The following is a 22,180-nucleotide window of genomic DNA, read 5'->3' on the forward strand; positions in this document are numbered from 1 at the left end:
TAGAATAAAGATGAATAAATAAATTATATAAAATAGAAATACAAACAAACAACCAAGAACAAACTATAAGCTATATGAAAATGATAAAAGGCAACAAAATAAAGAATAAAATAAAACATTAGAAAGCTTTGAATAGAAATGAAAACAGTATAAAAGAGGACAATGACTTGTGCTTCCTACAGTACATCCTGATTTATGATTCAGTGCATTCCATCTGAGGTGCAGACATGTTGAAGACCTGCAGGGCTCACATTTACTACCTGGGCAGACCGTGAACGCAACGGGACAGCCTCCAGGTCTCTCCAGTCCTCACTCTGTGTTGAGCTGTCTGCGAGGAGGACCACATGTAAAGTTTAACACTGACAGAAAGGAGAGAAAGGAAACTTTTTGACTTCTTTAATTTTCTGATTTATTGTTATGTGTTGGCTTCACTTCCCTCTGAGAAGATGAGCGGCGGTGTTACGCGGACGGAGGGGAATGGAGAAGAGGACAACAAAACTAACGTGAGTGATCAATTAAACTCCCTTAAATGTTTGATTAAAGACACAGAGTTTAATCTCAGTCAGGTTTAACTCAACTTAAATCTGACTATGATACTCAACAATACGCTCAAAGTGACTTAAACTCACTTTATAGTCCCTGTGGTACCGCTGGACGTTAACTTTATTTCAAACGGCTGTGAGAAATAACGTTAATGTTAACTAACGTTCACTGTTTAAACGGTCCGATTTCCTGTTTTTGTTTTGTTTTGTTTTGCATATATTGCTTTACCGATATGAAAGTGTAAGTGTAGAAAAATAGCATTTTGGTATTTTGGAGAGAAAAAAGAGTATTTAAGAGCCATTTGAAATAAGATGAACGTTATTACATGAAAAGCAGAACTTCCCTTTTCACAAATAAGAAAATAGTTCTCTTTAACCCTTTGATCCACAACATATGGACACCCCTTCTAATGCACACCATGGGTCAAAAATCACCTTCATTTCTCATGTTATTTAATGCTGGCTGTGTGTTTCTGTGCTCTCTTTTAAAATTAATTTATTTTATGATTGAATAGTCCAAGTATTCTTGGAATATTATTATATAATTAATATTATTACAATCGATCATTATATCCATTTTTCCTTTCATACTTTATGAAGAAAAATAGTTTTTGTATTATTACATCAATTTTACACACATGGGTCAAAAATTACTCATTAATCCAAATTTGATTTCAAATTAAATGACCTAATACTATATATATTATTATTCTATTATATATAATAGTTATTTGTTTCAAATAGTTATTTAGCAGTAAGAGGGGACAAACACTCATATATTTAATATATTCTTTATTGTATGTTTATGTATCATTTTTGTCACGCATACAGTGTATCTGGAAGGTATTCACAGCGCTTCACTTTTTCCACATGTTGTAATGTTTCAGCCTTATTCCAAAATTGATTAAATTAATTTTTCCTTAAAATTATACACACAATACCCCATAATGAATTTTTTGACCCATGTTGTGCGTTAGAAGCGTAGTGATAAAAAAAGGGTTTTTATTCAAAAAGTAAGAAATTAAAACAAAAAATTAGGATGTATGATCAAAAACAAGTTGATTGAGGAAAACCTGGAGTACTGAATGATGAAATTAATTTATTGCAAAGATATAGAAAATAAAAACTCAGTCGGGTCACTTTAGACCCATGTTGTGCATCAAAGGGTTAAAATAAGTTTTTGTTACAATATGAATACCAAATGTGCTTCATAGTTTTCTATGAGTTTGAGGTACCATATTCAACACAAGTGTTTCTTATTTTGGTATTAGAAACTTTATTATTGCATTTCAACACATATTTGTTGAAACTGCACACAACATACTTTACCATATGCTATATTATGTTGTATGATTAAGCACAAACTTTTAAAATATGACTATCATGGCTTTGGCCAGACATCAGGAGCCTTTGGCTGGTATATGTCACTCTGATGGTATTTAACTTATACTGTAACATCATGAAGTCTTGTATTGTCTTGAATATGTGACTGAATTTAAGTTAAATGACAGCAGCTCAGGGAAGTGTATTCCTTGTTACACCATATCCTTTGAAAGAGATGGAAGTTGTGCCAAATGGTTGCTGGATTCAATTGTATGTACAAAAAGAAATTCCTGACCCATGTTATCTATCATTATATACTATAAAAAAACTCATGCAGGTCAAATAGCAGGTGTGACCGCTGGGTTATATTGCTACTTGTTGCATAAGTTGAACGTCACTTATCATCAAGTTTTCTTACACAGTCACTATGTGTGTCACTATGTACATAGTACTTTCACTGTAATTTTAACCTACTTTTTTTGCCTTTGAGGCAAAGTGTGGAGCCTGTATTTTAATGTGTACACAGTAAAGAAGAGCCAGTATAGTGCTTACCCCTTCCCTGCTTACTGGTACTAGATATAAAAATGATTTGATGTTGAATCAAGCGAAGTCTGAACGCCCTACTTCAATTGTTGTTGGAAGGAAATTAAATTATTATACCCTCCAGCCATGTTTTATGTCTTTAAATCAATTGTAACTTTTGATGCCATTCTACAACTTTAATAAGATCTTTATGTCCTCTGTTAAGAAAACATTTGACCTGATGTTCTGGAATGTAGAATTTTCAGGTGGATTCCATGCCCGGAGTTCCAAAGAACCCTTTTAGAAAGTGCCAAGACTTGTTGGTTTGGTGTTTAAATAGAAATATCCTTTTGTCATTGGCAGTTGAAGAATGTTGTTTTCTTCCTGATCTTATTTCAATAACGTGTATCAGACTCTGTAGCATGTGATCCAGTTTGTGTGGAACCTGCCTTTTCAGTTTCTTGCACATTGTTGTCATCTTACCCTTCCTTGTAATGTCATGCATATTTACAGAAGGGACAGGAATAAGAATTACCAAATGAAAGGTTAAACATTACATGTTTTTATCGTGGTTAATGTAATTCATCGGTCTAAATCACTGAGTTAGTAAGTGTTATGTCCTTTCAAATTACTGCATGTTTTCCATGGTGGTAGCATGAATGAACAGATCCTTTGTTGATGCAGATATCTGTCAGGAAGAGGTGAAATTCAGTCGTGTCCAGACTAATACACATTTGGCAAATGGATTTTTTGGCAACTTCCAGCTTTAATGGGTTTTAAGTGTGATAAAACAAAACGATGAATACATGATGAGAAGAGGGTTTTCAGACAGGAGGAGGGTTTTCAGACAGGCTTTACAGTTTGGAGTGGATCATTTTTCATCTATCATTCACAGACACTATTCACCGGTTCTTTTATACAGCATTACCCTCTTTCGGAGATAGCTTTTTTTGTGTGTACCTTGATCTCACTGTAAATGTGAACTTTGCATCGAGTGCTGCAAACCAGTATTTCTACTCTGAGACCTATTTCACTCCTCTGAATCGCATTTCACAGTTTAATCTTTTTCTCATTTTGACACATGACATTTAAGTCAATGTGTGATCTGTCATCGCGTGAGAACATGCTGGGAGAGCAATAGTGGTCTAGGCAAGGATATTATTAAAATAGCTTAGCTGGATTGTTGTGGGTTTTTTGTCAACTCTAGGGTCCACGTGCATAACTACATAATAGAGATCCACTCTGAGCCTTTTGTGTGTGACACCGACATTGTTAAATGGCATGTTTGTACTGCTCACATAAGAACAAAAGGATAAGCAACTATAAATATAAAAAAATGGCGTGATAGATAATGAGGTGTTAAGTACAGCCCTGCGTAAATTGGAAGTCATTGTGTAAAAAAATCCTTCAACTGATTTATTTTGGGCGTCATTCATCCATCTCAAAATCCACCGTGAAAACTGCACATAAATTATAAGGAATTAAAGGTTAAATCAGATTCACTTAACATTACATTCCGCAAAGTAAAATACAGATAAATGAAACAAAATAGCTTGTTGGCTACATGCTACATAAAGGGAATTATATTTTATCCTTAGTCTTCTTCATATTAATGATCAGTCTCTCTTGACAAACAATTCCATCTGAACCATTGTTCATGCTTCCCGGGAATTCTGCTATACTCCACACGCACCCGAGAGCAGCCAAACCAGACTTGGGTGATTTAGTTCACCTTAAATTAATTCTTTTATCTGTTGCAATAAATTGGCAACAGTTACACTCCCACCAAATCACACAAACTTTAATGTGGGATTTTTCTTAAACACGGTAATTGTAGTACACTTTAATGAAAAACTACCTATTATTACTCATTTAATTTACATTTCAGACAAAACATGAAACTGTAGTCTGCTTCGAGCAGAGCAACAACTTTATGTATTGGTCTTTCCAGGACCACTGTTCTAGTTGTGCCTTTTCCCTTGTTGTCAAATGTGGTGTCACTAACCAGCAACTTTAGTTTTGTTACCCTACCATCTGACCCTGGATAGACTTCTGTGATCTTGGCCAGCTTCCATTCATTGCGTGGTGCCAGATCATCTTGTAGAAGAACAATGTCATTGACCTTCAGGTTTCTTCTGTTTTTGAGCCACTTTTGTCTTGGTTGTAAGTTTAAAAGGTATTCCTTTCTCCAACGAGTCCAGAACTCATTGACCAAGTACTGAACTCTTTGTCATCTTCTTTTAAGATAAAGATCTTCTTTGAGAAATTGTCCAGGTGGGGGCAGAATGATTGAACCAATGAATTCCTTTTTTCTTCCAGTTTAATTTGATACCATATGACATTAAAACTGCCTTCCAGAGCCTCTGAAAGATAGGTAGAGGACAAAAATAGGCAGAGGACTCAGTCGTCATCCAGGAAGAGGTTAATAACCTTGACCGTCTCTCTCACGCTCAAATAAAACTTAACCTTGAACAATGAATCATCAATTGAAAAGACATCATGAAAAGACAGTAAGTTGCAGCCCTGTATTACACTTAAATGGTTGTGAGAAACACAAGATATAAGAAGATAACACCAATGGAAGTGTAATGAATAAACTTTCAGGTATTAGAGTCTCATGGACACAAAAGCATGAACTTATTTGGACTGTGGCATTTGGCTTTTGTTTGCACTGTTTTGTTTACACTGCACACACTCACCACGCCAGTAACTGTTATATAAAGACGCTTCATTAATCTATTACATAACTCGCACTACACATTCCTCAGAGTGCTGCTACCAACCACTGTCACCATGTGCCAGATAAATCGCGCCTTTTTCATTCCACAGTTTCATCTAAGGGTCACTTATTGTCTTAAGTAGGTAATTATATATTATTATTAGTGAATATTTTCATACAGGCGCCACCTGAGTATTAAAGTTTAACCCAGTCAATCATTTACTCAGAAAAATTTAGACTGTTTAAAGAAGATAAAAGCCTGGTTTCGGGCTGGGGCTGCAACTAATGAATTTTTTCATTATCGACCAATCTGCTAATTGTTTTCTCAATTAATCATTTCGTCAATGAAATGTCAGAAAGTAGTAAAAAAATCTTTCAATGAGTTATCTTGTTTTATTAGTCCAAACCCAAAGGTATTCAGTTTAATATGATATAAAATAGAGAAAAAGCAGGACATATTTATATTTGAGGGACTGAAACTGCATTTTCTTCCCAAAAAATGACTTTTACAATTAATCGATAATCAAGATATATGGCAGTTCTACTCCAGACCTCTGAGTTGTTGTCCACATCTTAAATTTTTAAGCAATTAATTTAAAATGCAAAAAAACATGGCAAGTAAGTCTGATTATCTAACTCCATCGATGGCTTTCAGACTTGTCGTGCAGTTTAGATTCACCATCAACAAATGCCTTTGTTTAATACTGTTTATAATCCAATCAGAGAAATGTTCCCTCCAGTTCTTTCCATTGTGTATTTGGCAGTGCAGTCCTGCAGGGGAGGCTAACAGCCATGTGCCTCCTTGGGCTGGCACTGTGGCTCTCTGACTGGAGAACAATCTGGAGGAGAAAAAAAAAGGGTTGGGCGGCTGGTGTAGCCTCACCCAGCCATGTAAGGCAAGACAGCCGTGGCTTCCCACGCACTTAGTCACAAAGACACAGACAGTCTGCATCACAGCTGCCTGAACATCACCGGGAAGAGACCCCGACAGCTTCATCTGCCCAGGTAGATATCACAGTGATCCTGTGTGAGATAACGTAAGGGTTTAGGTTTACACAGCGTGACTTGCATGAGGGTATTTGTAGTTTTGTCTGCTTTATGAATAAGTGTTTGATTATATGACTAATTCTTACATGTCTTCATTGTGAGCTTGTCATACTTAAAATAAAGGGCTAGTTTCCCACACATGGACTGGAAAAGTGAAAAATATTCTATAACAATGTGGCAATAACTTAACCTTTAACATATAAGAAATATGTTATAATGCAGACCATGCATTTAAAACAAACATGAATTCTTTAATCTGAATTTGTGAGTTTATCTTGATTATATTTTATTTACCAATTGAATGCAAACATTGCCATTGACTTTGTCTGACAAAAGACAACATTAAAAGTTTTTGAGCGTTTTAGAGTCACTTCATTTCTATTTGTCAGTTACTGCTTGTGTTATGGAAACATGAGTCAGTTTGTGTTGTGTTGGTGACACATGCTGTTGGAATCATTCAGAGGGGAACAGTTTATAATTAACATGTGCAATGGATGCTGGTTTGGAGCATGGTGACTTGTCGATAACACCAAGTTACCATGATGTTTTAAGTGTTTTATGGCTTTTCTTATCATCGATGGCGTGTGGAGTCCTGTTGCTTGGTAATAAAGCTGCTGTGTTTTGACTGCACTCAGAGATGGATTGGTTTCACACGTTGCTGTGATCTCTGTTGGCAGTTGGAATGGTGTTCGTGCGAATGGTCATCCACTTTTCTACATTCTCTGCTCGTTAGAATGATTCAGAAGCTCACGTTCTAGCTAGGTTTGGTTGATCCTATTGCTGTTCAGCATGTACAGCTGAGTACAGCAGTGATGTCATCTCCAAATCGGTAAATAACAGTCATGGAGGAGTTTGTAGCTCAATAACTGGGATTGGATGGTGCTGTATTGATTGTGGGAGGTCACTGACTGGTATGAAGATGCTCTTGTAGCACGTCCACTGAGATGATGCAGTGATGTCACCTCCAAACCGGTAAACAAAAGTCACGTTGGACTGATGTGTAACTGTTTTCATATGAGATGTAAGTCTAAATCAATATATATAATCTGATCTACAGTTTTTCCCCTGAACACCTGACTGTCACTTTACTCTCCAAGTCTTTCCCGTTCTACTCCTCTTTAAAACACATTATTCTTACGACCTCTGAGCTATCCTGCTTTGTTATCTGATATGACAATAGCAAAACACTGACAGACAGAAAGCAGATTCTCCCTCAGGGCTCACTGCTGCTGCTGCTCAGCTAAAGAGCTGACCTGTGAAAAGGTCCTATGGCAGATTATTTACCAGAAGGTTTATTTAACACTTCATTTTCACCTCTGCATTGTTTTTCTCTCTAAAAGTTTCCTATAAGCAAATGTCAGATCTATTTAATATCACCTATAGTTATTCAGACATAGTTTTATTAGGTGTGAGTTAGAGGTGGGATCATATTTGATTGTATTGCGGGTCGCATTAAAGGAAACACACACAATGTGTTGATCGTGGTGAATTTCCATTATTGGGATAATCATCAACAAGTAATGCTGAAGCCAGGATAAGTGAACATGCTGACATGTTTGCATCGTGAAATGACAGTGTTGTTCAGTTTAGATCTACTAAAGCAGGTTCAAAGTAGTACAGTTTGACTCTACGCCACACTGCCAGTTGGACTTTATTTTTGTTAAAGGGTCATTCCTGCATTTATTAAGTCAGGTGTGACTTATATATACTGATGCAATTGATGAAATATTTGTACCATTTGACATGGTAGAGAAATTAAAAAGACCCTGATTTTAAAAAATACATGAAGAGAAGAATTATACTCATACGGTGTCTATCCTTTATTTATGCAGGGGGACCCTGAGATTTATGATTACCTAATTTAAGTGTTTGATTGTTTTTCACTAAAAATATGTAATCTCTGCTATATTTGCTGCAATATGTTTTAAACCGAATGTAAGGTAAACTGATTCCAGTATGTTTTAGTGCCATTTTGAAGGCCTTTTAAGCATATTTTGATCATGTGATTTTGATTACAAAAAATCTGGGATGCTGTATAAAACATAAATAATAACAGAATGCATCAAATTGAGAAATTAGTTAATATATTTTAAAAACTAAAGTTTCCCAGTTTGCACATTAGATATCTTGTCTTTGTGCTGTGTTCAGTTCAATGCAGGTCTCAAAGGATTTGCAAGCAAACAAATACCAGATTTAAAGTTAACCTTTATATGTTAGTTGTTGAACAACTTTGCAGTGCAGAGGTTTCTTTGCAGTGAATAACTTTGATGTTGCATGTTTTTCCCAGTAGAAATCTTTCTCCACAGTGTTATGCAATACAGTTTAACTATTAATTAACTGTACGTTTGTCTTATGATCTTATCAAACTCATGAGAAGCTGATTAATGAAGATTTATACTTCAGAGAAATCATCAATCAACTGTAATGGAGCACCACCTTAATTACTGGTATTGATATAATCTCTAAAATCATTTTCATTAGATCCATTTAATTTGAAGACTGATTGTGTTATGAGAGGAGTACATGTAAACACAACTCCCCTGTCAAGAGATAAAAACCAAGGGATACCACTTTACCTCACAGTCTTTGTTTTCTCTGTGTCATGAGTTTGTAAATGAGTGTTGAGGCTACTCCTCCTAAAATGCCATACGAATGGAATTAATCGTTACCTACGCTGTATGGACAGGCCTAGTGTAGCACTCAACAATGCAGGCAGATATTTATTGCTCGATGAAAGGCTCACATTATGTACAGTAAATGTGGAGGTCTGCACATGTCTATGCAGGAGAGAGAAAATATGGATTAGAAAGAAGCGGAAGAAGTGTTAAATCCAGGTTATGTGGCAGTTTAACCCTCATAACCTCATTGCACTCATTTTCAACTTTTTTTCTTGCCGATACATGAACAAGGAGCTGTTATATTACCAATTTATGTTAATTGGACAGGTCAGGACTGCAAAAGTATGCAGTGATTCATGTTTAATTTCATCTTGGAACATGATCACATCATATCATTACAGGCCATTTGGTCTGTAATCATACCTAACAAGCACCTTTGTCAGAGTGATTCCCAATTACCTTTTTTATCTATAATGTTTGGTTTGGACCGTTGTTATGGTGTTGACCTCTGCAGTGTGGACAATTAACGATTTTGTGGTAACAATGCATAGGGCTTGTTCTTCAGAAATATGCTGACACATTTGTTGATCAGAAATTGCTTTGATGTTAGCGGTGTCTGCACCACCACAATATGATCTTATAAGGGCAACACTGTAGTCTGTTGCCCATATGTCTTTTGTTTGTCTGAAATGTGCTGTGGTTGCAGTTCTTAGCCAGAATTTTTCCCTGGGAAAGCAAAAACTGCTCAAAGGCGTTCAGCACACCACATGAAAAAGTTTGAATTTAAGATTTGGCTGTAATCAGTTTCCTTTTCTTCATGTATTTTAATTTTGAAGCTCTGTGAGCCACATGCCCGCTATGTAAACGTGTCTTTGGAGGGAGTCCCAAAGAAATGCAGAGGAATAGCGTGCGGTTCAGTGTAGAACATTGTGTTTCTGTACAGTAAGCACCTCCCAGGGCGTGACTGTCCAACGATCCTCTGTGTGAAGCCCTCGAGCTGTCGTCGCTCCCTCAGATCTCAGTATGAAATGTTGGCCTGTCTGTCAGTGCCTCTGATGGTTTTCAAACATTGCAATTACACACAAAGCTCTGCCCTTCAAGCTAAACCATTTAGCCGGTGTTTGACTTGCAAACCATAGAACTGGTCTCTTACGTAAGCAACCAAATGAGTTTGCCACATGTGAGTTACTTGGAAGCTCTGTGTTGTTCTTAACCCATTCATTATTGTACGTGTGACATGATTTATTAAGGTAGGCATGTTCACACACAGATTCTAAAACCATAAAACTGCTGCCCCCCACAATTCACACGAAGTTTTGTTTTATGTGTTAAAGTGGCACACACACAAAAATGATTTTTGCTCATTTTTTTGAAACATTTTAAAAGCATGCTTTTTATGATCTTTAGCATGTGTCTATTTCAGTTTGATAGGAATCCCATTCATGCTCTGCACAAAGGAGATATTTCATCCTGAGATAAAACTCACACAAACACATACACATTTAAGCTGTGTGTGATTACTTTTTCATATAAGCCATTTTTCAATTCACAAAGAATTGATTGATTGCAGAATTTGATAAAACTTCCCCAATTGTACAAAAAAGTTTTTTATGCTTGCTTGAGGTGGTTTTTACCTTCATTGAAAAAATAGTCAATGCTCAAAATTGGTTTAAAAGGTATCATTTTACTAGATGACTCATCAGCTTTGATAACTTTGTCTTCTTTTCATGAAATATGGCCAGCTGACATGAAAGAACGATTAACCAAAATGCCTTAAGACCTCTATCCATTTTTCTCTCTTAGATGGCCAAAGCAACTTGTTTTTTTTACGGTTTGCAACCTCTACTTCTCTTTAGAATACAGCCTACGATCCCAACTTCTTCTACTTCTCTAGCTTCTTCTTGGGCTTTTTTGCCCTCTTATTTTTAGTACAGCTGCGATGGACAGTAAAGGGGGGAGAGAGTGGGGAAGACAAAGAATGGGTGGTAAAGTCTGAGCCTTAATACGCTCGACCAGGTGAGCTACACAGGCGCCCAATAGTGCCAACCTCTGACAAAACAACGCTCCAGCTTAGTTTCTTTGCTCCAAACAAGTTGATAATTTGCATTTCTTTTTGCGACATATCAACGGTTTGCTTAAAATTTGCTTCACAATTGAATGGGAAAAAAGTAGTTTAGATTTAAAGCAGTGTTGTGTTTCAATCCTTCAGCATTGTCTGGTCCGCTGCACAGAAAGTGGTGCAATATTTTGCCTTTATCGAACAGTGATTATAAAAACAATTCATTAAAAACATCATTTCATTGTAAATTACCCAATATAGCATCAAAAGCACAAGAGAACGCTGGTAGAAAACCAGGGGGCTATTGTGTCACACAGAGCTGTAACATTCAGCCACTGACTCACACTTAATGTGTTTCGAGATGACTGCACTGCCATGGTGTTACTTGGAAGCCGGCTACAGTGAAGGGCTTTTCCCAGGAAAGAAGGCGTGAATAATTGGATGAAGTTTGTTGTCCGGTTTCGCTATCAAGTGTGAAACAAATTGTGCAAGAGATACAAAATGTTTTTTTTTTCTGGCTTCGTTCTACATTCTCACAGTCAGGTTCACTAAATCATATGAGAACTAAAGTTGTTATTGTGGCCCAGCCTTCACACGTAAATCTAACAACAGACGGCGGTATGTTGGGAACGTGTCAGTGACTCTTTATCATTCCTGCACTGTAACCACAGGTGTCATTCTCAAAGGCAGCAATTAAATGTGTGTAATGTGGCTTTATTAAAGGTACAATTGGTACACTACATGAGCAACATGCCTGTGCTGGATGAAAAGCGGCTTACTGTGTCACATCGGCAGAACAGGACATACAATAAAAGAATACTTTAAGAGAGTGAATGCAAATAATAACGCAAGAGAAATAAATGACAAAAGAAGATTCCTGTCGTCGTAGCGTGATTAAAGACAGGGGAACAACATCTGTTTCTCTTGCATTTTATGTTCCATTCAAGACTCTCACCTGTGTGTGAAACTTGTAAAAATACCTCACTGACAGAAAATAAAAAGCTGGCTGTGGAAAACACATTTTTATGAGTGAAGTTTCAGCTTCCAGCAGTGTGACACTAGTGAGTGTTAGCTGTAAACACCTTACTGCCACAGCTGGATTATATAAAAGAAAAACAACCTTAAAACAAACTTTCCCTCTGTTTAGTCTTCAAACTAACTGAGCGTTTATTGGCATATTGTTGCAATATTATCTTAGCTTTTGTAATAAGGTATCAAAATAATAGTTGCAGTGTTTTTCTGAGGAATCCCTACTATTACCATTTAGCTGTTTAGAATGAAATCAAATTAAGATAATTGCAGTCAAACATATTCAGGACATTTAGTTCTTTCTTGTTCTTTTTTTGCTTTTGGCTATTGAATTGGATGTGCCCAGACAAAGATCAAGACCACTAATGGTGATGGCACCCACAGCGGCACCACAAAGTAAAAAACCTGAATAATGAGTGATAATATCTATTCAGTCTGTACCTCATGTACTTTAGGGTGGAAGAACACTGCAAACAACAGCTACAGCACACGTATTGACCTACATGTATAGATATGAACACCTAACACAGCATAGAGGTGAGGATTAAGCATAATTTGCATAACCATCGTTGATAAGATAACAATCAAGTGTGTTACATAACTCACCTGTACCTGAAGTGGAACGAGTTTGTCAAAGGGCCAAATGCTTTGTTTTCTTTGCACATTCAGAGAAAAAGCAGCACAGTTTGTGTGGAGCCATAAATGAGCTTTCATACATGGGTGTAGCCAAGAGGGATTATGTATAGTTAAAGCAGGTATTTGCTTTAGGGTAAGGTTGTACTCTGTAATGTAAAAAATCCCTCCATTATCTGTGGCTATATGTTCTGTTCAGGGCCACGAGGCTGGAGGCAGTTCCAGCTGACATTAAGCGAGAGGTGGGGTACGCCCTGGACAGGTCGTTAGACTGTCACAGGGCGGACACAGAGACAGACAACTATTCATTCACACCTATGGTCAACTTAGTGTCGACAATCCTCACACCTGACTGTGGGAGGAAGGCGGAGGAGAACACGCAAACTCCACACAGCAGGGCCCAAGCTGCCAGCGGGTACAAACCCAGAACCTTCTTACTGTGAGGCGACAGTGCTAACCACTACACAAAAATATCTAGTTTAAAAAAAAGGCCAGCAAAGATTTGGTATGACTGTAAACTGATATGAACTGATTTTCTTTTAATTAAGATATGCTACGAACTATACAGTTTTCAGCTGGCTAATTATTCACTATCTATTTTTTTGTTTGTCCGTGAAACATAAAATTTAGAATTTATTTTTTCTTATAGTTTAATCAAGTATGTCTCAAAATGATAGAAATTCATTTTAAAAAACTGTTTTCTGTTCAATGTGCAATTTTTTAAGATATGGCAAGATTTAAAACCTATAAATAGTTAACCAACGTTATTAGTATAATGCAAATAAGTGACATTGTTGGACTGTAAAGACATCTGTGTATTGTGTTGCAGAGATATTTGCAAAAATTAGCATGCTAACTAGCTAGTCTTGGCCCGTTCTGTCTTGTAAAATCAGTAGTGCATCGAGAGGTGTTAGTGGGTCACTGTAGTGTCCAGTCTGCCCTCAGAGAAGACGAAGAATCTACACCATTAGTTGTAGCAGCAACAGTTAGCAGCTTTACAACTAAAAATTAAGTTCAACATAGAACAACATATACTTTTGGTGAAAGCCTATGATCAATATCAGACGTGTCTCTGTGTTATCAGGCATATATTACACGTCATTAATACAGCAGTAATACAGCAGAAGCTGGTGCCCCATCAGCTCATGATCAACAAATAAAGGAGCTACAAAGCTAGAAGCACAATAAACAGAAGTCAGGCCATCTGTTTTCCCAGAATTGCCAGTGTGTGTGTTTTTGTTGTTGGACAAATTTCCCATTAATACTTTTAAAGTGAAGTTGTCAAATCCTCACATGATCTGTTTTCATCTCTAAGGCAACATGTTTGAAAGAGAGTGACTCATCAGTCGCTGATGTTTAGAGTGTTGGTATTTTTGGCCCTTACTGGACTGGACTGGGTTCCTTTTTTCCAGTGAGTAGAGCGGAGCCTTTGGTCACAGTCACCAGACGTTACCCTGAGGATGCAATGGAAATGTCTCCTCTGTGTCGGTTGCTAGGCTCTGTGGGCTAACAGTGTGGTATGCACGGAGGAACTTCTGTATGGGGAAGTTTTATGGCAAAAAGTACGCCTTTCTTTCTCTACTCCACCCACTTTCTCACTGATGATTTTCATTCTAAGCCTCTCTCCTTTCTCTTCATTGGTTGTTTTTCTCAAAATCCCCACAGCTCCTTTTAGTCATCTAGTTCCTCTTATGCCCTCATCTTTCATTTTCAGATCCGATGCAGGCGGCTTAGACTCACCCTTCAGGATCAGTTAGGAGCCACCTCAGAGAGACACAGCAACAAGGTAGATAATCAGAGGAAAACAGTTTACTCATGTTGTTTACTGAATGAGAGAAAAAGTATAGGATGGGACATTTACACTTTTTCTACTGAATACAGGAGAGCAGTATAGCAGTAGTGCTGCCACAGAAACCAGAAGAGCAGCAAGAAGCTCTCATCACTCCCACAGAGGACAAAGTTGAAGTCATTAAGGTACGTGAGTGTATTTTTGTGTTTGTTTGTATAATTGTGTTTTATACTCATGAAGTGTCCTTACACACTCGTGTCATTGTGGTATCCAGGTTTTTCTGGAAGCTCGTCCAGAGACGGCAGAGAGCGTCAGAATGCTGACGGATGAGGTGTCACAGATTCAAGAGGTCAGTGTGAGACAGACGGAGCTGGGCAAGACGTGCAGTTAGACAATGAGTCAACATTCAACTGCTAGTGGAGAACATTAGCGCATGTGTGTTGAATTACAGGAAGCGCATAGTAATCATTTCTGCATTAAACACATTTTTCCTTAATGTGTTTTTGTTTGTAGGTGAGGTACTGTCTGAAGACTCTGAGGGAGCAGATGGCAGCCAGGCAGAACAATAACAACAACAAGGTACGCATCCTCTGCATCAAAGATACAGATTTTTTTTTTCTGAATGAAGTGCTGAAACAGTTGAACAAATAAATGTTTGGTTAATGAACCAAATGTTCATTAATCATCCAGATGTGTCAGAGTGGTGGAGATAAATTCTTCAATTGAATTGGGAAATATTAAGCTTATATTTTCTTAATTTTTGTGTGTTGATCTAGTATTTTTTACATTAATAAAATACAAAAGCTTGAAAGGGAAAATCAGGCAAGAATACTCCCGTGGAAAATAAGCAACGTATTGCTGTGGATGTATTAAGCCACCTAAAAAAGTCTTAACTAAAGAAATTAATATCAGTTTACATGTAAACTATATTTAGGTTATTTTCACTGCTTTACCTTGTTGTCAGATAGGCCTTTCCAATGGGGAACTGAAGCCTTTATGTCCATCAGTGCTCTCTTAGATAATAGCATAGATACAGATAACCGCCTCAGTTCCCCGCCAGAAAAGGCCGTCTGACGACACGGTAAAGCAGTGAAAAAAAGTTTTTTCTAGGTATCTAAATTCCATTTTGCTGCCGCTCCCGTTCCACAGCATTACATTGCTTAGCCACTCCTGCCTGCTTCTCCAAACAAACAAATCAGGGCAAGTAAGCGTCAATGAAAATCTCAACAAAGTCTGCTGATCTGACCCCAAAGGGAGGCCGAGACCTTAAAAGCCTGGTCACCTTGAGTCTCAACACAATCAGGAGCCCTTGAAATGCATCAGCAACTCATTATATCGTGGAGGCAAGGATTTTTAATTAAATTTCAAATTTAGCTAGAAGGCAATGAAACTATGCCAGCAGCAGAACATTACAGGCACACTGAAGTCAAAATCAGTAATCCAAAACTTTTATTTATTGTAGATGCGCTACAGCTACAATCCATTACAAATAGTAACTTGAACAGGTGCAGTGATCCACTCTAGTGTTTGTACATTTTTACAATTAAAGGAGAAATAAAGCATTAACTCCACTAACCAGCCGCTGCTCTCTTCTTCAGTATCCAGTCAACGGCTTCAGAGTCAACCTGCCCAGCAGTAAACCAGCTGTCATCAATAGCAACACTGTTGTCATTGAGTCAGACGCTCAAGTAAGCTAATCACAATTCAGCCCTCTCTACTGTCTTTATAGGAGTGTTTGCTGTGTTTTTTATGCTCTCATTATTCATCAGTTTAATATGAATGGAACCATGGGGAATGGCAGAAACCAATTTCAGTTGGAAAGTAGTTTGAGTGCATTCAAATTTGTATTTAAATGACAGGCATAACATTCATTATGGAAAGAATGTCTGGGCCTCCAGCTGTTTCCCACTCACACTGTTCAGTTGCCTGCTGCTGCGAAGAAAATGGAGCCAGACTCTCTGAAGCTGATAACAAAGCTTACCACACACACAGCGCTCAGGCTCTCTTACATTCTGGCTAATAGCACACACACAAAACACACTGCCCACACACACACAATATCATATTTCCCATGCATCATTCTAGAATCAGCATCTCCTGTAACACAACACCAGTGAAGGAGCAGGGAGGTATTGTAGCTGTCCATCAGTGACCTGTATGTGCAGCATGTAGGTAACTCAGGCTCAATTTACACTAAGTGGAGTCAGATTATATAGCAAGGAAGAGTATTTTTGCCACCTACAGGACCGCCCTGAGATAAAAGGTTATCTCTGCGCAATTTAACACACGTCCATCTTCCTCTCTAAATGCTTCTCTTTCCTCAGGCTGAGCCAAACAACCTTTTAAACACATCACAAATGGCTCATCAGCAGCTGCTCTTATCTGTTTGTTAGCTCCCTGCCTTGCCCTCAGGTTCAAGTGCTTTGCCGGATTAAGCCTAATTGAGCTTGTCACTTTCTGTCTGCCTGCACTCGCAGGTCGCGGATAATCAGGAGGAGAGTGTGAGGCTCAGGGAGGCGACCAAGCGTCTGTACGCCCAGCTCAAGGAGATGGAGAAGAGGCACCAGGAGGAGAGGGAGAGACTGCAGGTCGGTCTCACGAGATGACTAACATGACACGATTTCCTGTCTGCAGCTATGACTCACTCCTGTGCTGCCGTCTTGTTCCTTTAATCATCCTCATTATCTGCCAGTCTTATCTGTGGATTTCATCCCTCATCCTGTGAGCCCCCACTGTTTGGGTCTTTGCCTTACAGCACATTCATCTGTCAGGTCATGTAGGGACACTGCCCACAGACTCACCACAGGCTGATCTGTCAAGGACTGGTGCTCTTCTCCTGAAAACCCTCTTTGTAGTTAGTGGAACCAAAACAATTATACTGATGTAAAGGCAGACACATGGAGCCATTTGGATGGTTTCAACTTAGGGGTGTCACTACATACCGGTATTGAGGAAAAACGAATTATTGATATGATGTTATATATGTATATGAAAGTATCATGTAAATTTTCTTTTTTTACACTTTTTTAAACAGTTGGCATTAATTATTTTTTCACATTTTCTATAAATATCACAATAATATCGATACGATTCGATCTCGATACGATCGAGTTAAAATTTCATATCATAACAGCCCTTGTTTTATCCCTAATCTCAGTCATCTTATTGATCTTAACTGCAATTCATCGGCCACTCATTAGGCTGTGATTTAGAGAAGAATAAGTCATTTGGACATAAAAGACCAAAAACATAAACGGGATCATTTATAGGCCAAATCTGTTTCCATTGCACTTCGTCGTATTTCGCATAGCAAATATCGATAAACGTACTCCGCAAAGCATAAAAATCTTATCTTATAATGGCTTATCTAATTTCAAAAAAAAATTTAAATTTAAATTATTTTTGTTTTCTTTTATATGCAAATTGAAGATGTGCATTAAAACAGGTGGATTGAAACCAGTAAAGCACAGTTTTGAGAAAAGGTCTACTCTCATCTAACATAAATGAAAATACATTGTTTGGTTGAATATGGATGTGTGGGGAACTTCAAATCCCCTGCTTAAAGGGTAATATCAGTTTATTAAATGTGGGTCTTGTATTTGTAGATGTGTCCATTATTCTTAATGGTTATAGGGCATATAACCATTGCTTGGATCTGGGAAAGCCACAAAGTTGCTATAAAAAAGTCATTGGAAAACACAAGCCGTCCAACGATCAGAGAGGTTTTAAAGAAACCAAACTATCTGTTCTAAACATCCATTACAGTTTATAGACTTGGTTTCACTTTTACTACTTTACCTACTGTTAACATTTCAGGGGCACTCATTTTCGGATTTGCCTCCAAATAAAGTGGTTTAGATAATCCTGCTGTTTGTCAGCTAGCCCCAAACAACTTCCACCTGAGCAGAGGTCTAATCAGCCAGTCAATTAAAACTGTAATTGTTTGGGTGTGCGGAGGCTTTAAAAGCAAATCCCTCATGACTTAATCACAGGAAACCCCAAACAAGTTCTCACTCTGTGGCTCCCCTCACAGGCCGAGTCACACGAGTACAGCGTCCGTCTGGCTGAGCAGTCTGAGCGGCTGGAGAAGGTGGAGGAGCTGTCGGAGGAGAGGGGTCAGCAGGTGGAGGAGCTGCAGAGGCTGCTGGCGAGCATGGAGATCGAGAGTGGTACCCTCAAAGACAAGATGGCCGCAGGGGAGGCGGAGCTGCTGAATCTCAGAGCTGGCAGGGAGGAGAGCGAGGAGAACGAGGAGAGGTGAGGAGAGGAACAAAGTGACGACTTAAAGTACAAATCACTGGTCTAAATATGAAGTAGAAGTTGTTTTTTGTTTTAAGCGAGCTATGTTGTGAGGAAAAACCTCAGTATAGTACACACAGTAATATGTGTTTCATTGTTGGATATACATTCATGGAAAACATATTAGACCATTGTTTTCTTCAATTTCTTGTTAATTTTAATGCCTGGTAAAACTAAAGGTACATTTGTTTGGACAAATATAATGACAACAACAAAAATAGCTCATAATAGTTTAATTTAAGAGCTGATATCTAGCCATTTTCCATGGTTTTCTTGATAATAACCAAAATCATTTTCAAGAAAACCATGGAAAATGGCTAGATATCAGCTCTTAAATTAAACTCTTATGAGCTATTTTTGTTGTTATCGTTATATTTTTTCAAACAAATGTACCTTTAGTTGTATCAGACATTAAATTAACAAGAAGGAAAGGAGAAAACAAGGGTGGTCTAATCATTTTTTCCATGACTAGGTGAATTCATCCACTTTGTATCCCTTAACATAAAATAGCATATCCCGAGATTTGAATTGAAATTAATTATCCATTAACAACTTGCATCCCAGGGTGCAAAATACAAATCATACGATTAACATGACCTCCTCTATTAAAAATTACAAAATAACTGGTTCAGTAGCTTTTCTTAATGTATGGCTTTATACTTTATATATCTCCATATACTCTTAGGTTTGTGTAGTTTTCTGATATATATGTGTGTTTGCAGGTGTGAAGAGCTGGAGAAGGAAGTGGCCATCCTGAAGGAAAAGATCCATCACCTTGACGACATGTTAAAGAGTCAGCAGAGAAAAGTCCGCCACATGATCGAACAGGTATTTATGCACACAGGCAGGTTGACTCTCAGTGCAAGGTGCACACACACACACACACACACACACACACACACACACACAATGCAAATGAGCTCTCCAGTGCCCACAACTGCACAGGAAGCCATTAACGAGGAAATTAGATTTTCGAGGAGGCGGACACATAAAGTGTAATTGATCTGAGGGAGTGGAGCCAAGAGGAAACGTGTGGTGAAACAAAACTCACTTGTCATGAATAAGTGATGCTTCATCTGCTCCTGCTGGAAAAGTGAGCTGGGTTCTTTGTCTCCCTTGGCATCTCACTTTGTTTGTTTGTTTGTTTTGTCTTTGTTACAGCTGCAGAACTCCCGGACGGTCATCCAAGAGAGAGATCGATTCATCAGGGACCTGGAGGAGAGGGTGGCTTTCCTGGAAGCTGAGGTCAGAGCCTCATATAACTGCTGTTAGAATCTGAATTAATCACTTAAGGCTTTTATTAACATGGCTGAATTTACCTCTGACACATTTATAAAGTGTTGGAGGAAGTATTTAGACCCTTCACTTAAGTTAAAGGACCAATATTACACTGAAAAAAAACAACTCTATAACAAGAAAAAGTCCCGCATATTTAAAAGTAAAAGTATGGAAAATGTACATAAAAGTACTCAGTGCAGACATGTGTCCCCTGTGACTGTTATGCTATATATTATATCATTATATTATCATTAATTATGCATTAATGATTATAATAGTATGTTATTTGTGTTTGTAGTTCCTTCTGTGCTCAAGCTGAAAGCCAGACAAGCTTGCACCCAAATTAACTAAATACTTTTCCAATCAAGTTAAAGCTGAAATCTTCTCCTGCATGTAAAACTTTAATGCTGCTGCTCTGTAAGTGCACATATGCTTCTGTGCACACAATTTAATTTCATTAATCTTTTTTCTGGCTGCAGAACAGAGAAATGCATGACCACATGGAGTACTTCCTGGCAGGCCAGGAGCCTCCGTCCCTGATGTCCTCCGAGAACAAGCCGGAAGTTGTTTACAGGTGAGCTGCTCGATTTTATTATTCAAATGAATGCTGCATTTCCTGTAAAAGTTATCAGCAGTTCCTGGAACTTTTATGGTAGTGACCGCAATTTTCTTTTCCACTCGACCCAGATTCTCTTTAAGTCCACAAAATTGTGATTTATTGCAGACATTTCTCTGTTTAGTTGTCACTGAAAGGACTCGGTTAGTGTTGTGTTAATGATGTCATGGCAGGATTCACAGCTAAGAGACCAGCCAGCATTTAAGGGGTACAATCTACAGTGGTAAAGAAATGGAGAAAGAACCTTGTACAAAACAGTCGAGTCAAGATCGACAAACTATGTGTCAGGAATAAGGCATAACATGGTTACCTCATCCTGCTGTTTTGTCTTCCTGTCATGATTTATGTAGATGTCCATGTAAAGCTCATAACATTCATTTTTCAATTTTCATTTTCCCTCCTCGGCAGTAAAACACTCACACCGGTGTCACAGGGCAACAAGGCCCTCCCGTTCATCAAAGTCATCGAGATCAAGTCCTGAATGGAGTGACAACCAAAGGAATGACCTGAAGTAAAATACAGAGTAAATAAATACAATATTTAACCACCTTCCAGTATACAAACTATACATCTGCAGTGATTGAATAAGGCTGGATTAACAGACCTCATGGTGACGATGCACACTGGTCATTATTAGTACCTTAAAGTTACTTTTGAGGCTGTTCTGCGAACATTTAAAGGTTCTCTCCGTGTCAAACAAAATCTAATAAAAGGAAAGGATGATACAAGCTCTGGTCGGAGCGATCCTAAAAAGGAAACAAGGATGGAGCTGTGCAATGCAAAGAATTTTACTGTACATCTTACATAATATACAGACACAAGACACATTCTGTGCAGCGCGTATTATGTCAGCAAGTCTTCAGTAGAGAGTTCAGTAGAGTTCTTTGTGTTTTTTTCCACTTCTTTGCCAAGTAGAAATAATGCTAACAGGTCAATGTAAAAGGTGGGTCAGGATTAAAACCCGCTGTTGTTATTGTAAATGTCTCTGTTACACATATATTTGGAGAAATGTAAAAAAGAATTATTAATAATTAGTTTGTTTTGAGCTCTTCTTCTTCGTCCTTCAGACCTCAACCCTTAGCAGCAGGGTTCAGGGTCAGATTCCTCAGTGCTTTGCACCACATTGCCAACAGCAGAAATACTACACTGAACTATGATTTATGTTTAATGTATTTCTAGGACTGAGTGGGTCATGTATAATAAGAGTGATAATGCTATTTTATGTATTAGAATCGAGTTTGCTGGAAAATACTTATTAAAGGTTAATCACAGAAATAGAAACTTGTTTTAACAACATTTTAATTCGGCCAAGTGTTGCCTCAACACCATTTATTACATATTATGTTTTGTGCTAAAAGGTTGCATATTTAATATCTCTTTAAGAACTTCTTTACATAATTATTTGTATGATTTTTTTTGGGGGGGGCTTTTTTTTTTTCTGTGAAATACTTCCAACCCAGGCTGTAATTTTTTATAAACGGAGTACCCATTTACTGTGAACGCTGTAGATAGATACATTGAAGTTCAGGTTATGTTTTGTTGTAGACGCATCTTATTTTAATATAATTAAATACCTGGTAGTTGGACTCATTTGTTGCTCCTGTGAAGTTTTACACATCTAATTTCTATTATCTGTTGCTGCATCTTTCCTCTGTAACCTTGTACTGCCACCTAGTGGAGGTAATAAAGAAACTGACTATAAGAAG

At 37.9% G+C, this 22,180-nt stretch overlaps 1 protein-coding gene across 1 annotated transcript; it reads left to right on the forward strand.

The window, feature by feature from the left end:
- Positions 1-244: 244 nt before the first annotated feature.
- On the forward strand, positions 245-22,179 carry tuft1b (tuftelin 1b). Its single transcript, XM_059350421.1, has 12 exons — positions 245-503; positions 14,207-14,278; positions 14,374-14,466; positions 14,556-14,630; positions 14,795-14,860; positions 15,880-15,969; positions 16,759-16,869; positions 18,315-18,538; positions 19,303-19,408; positions 19,742-19,825; positions 20,338-20,432; positions 20,883-22,179. The coding sequence occupies exons 1-12, from the start codon at positions 447-449 to the stop codon at positions 20,953-20,955; spliced, it is 1,146 nt and encodes a 381-aa protein (XP_059206404.1). The 5' UTR covers positions 245-446; the 3' UTR covers positions 20,956-22,179.
- The last annotated feature ends 1 nt before the right edge of the window (position 22,180 follows it).

This window comes from Centropristis striata, chromosome 14 (assembly GCF_030273125.1).
Source record: "Centropristis striata isolate RG_2023a ecotype Rhode Island chromosome 14, C.striata_1.0, whole genome shotgun sequence".
Classification (NCBI taxonomy): domain Eukaryota; kingdom Metazoa; phylum Chordata; class Actinopteri; order Perciformes; family Serranidae; genus Centropristis; species Centropristis striata.

Bases quoted from the DNA above. Each gene is read 5' to 3' on its own strand.
- tuft1b (XM_059350421.1), top strand. From the start codon at position 447: ATGAGCGGCGGTGTTACGCGGACGGAGGGGAATGGAGAAGAGGACAAC. The intron at 504-14,206 runs GTGAGTGATCAA...TTTCATTTTCAG, and splicing joins AAGAGGACAACAAAACTAAC to ATCCGATGCAGGCGGCTTAG. The intron at 16,870-18,314 runs GTCGGTCTCACG...CTCCCCTCACAG, and splicing joins AGGAGAGGGAGAGACTGCAG to GCCGAGTCACACGAGTACAG.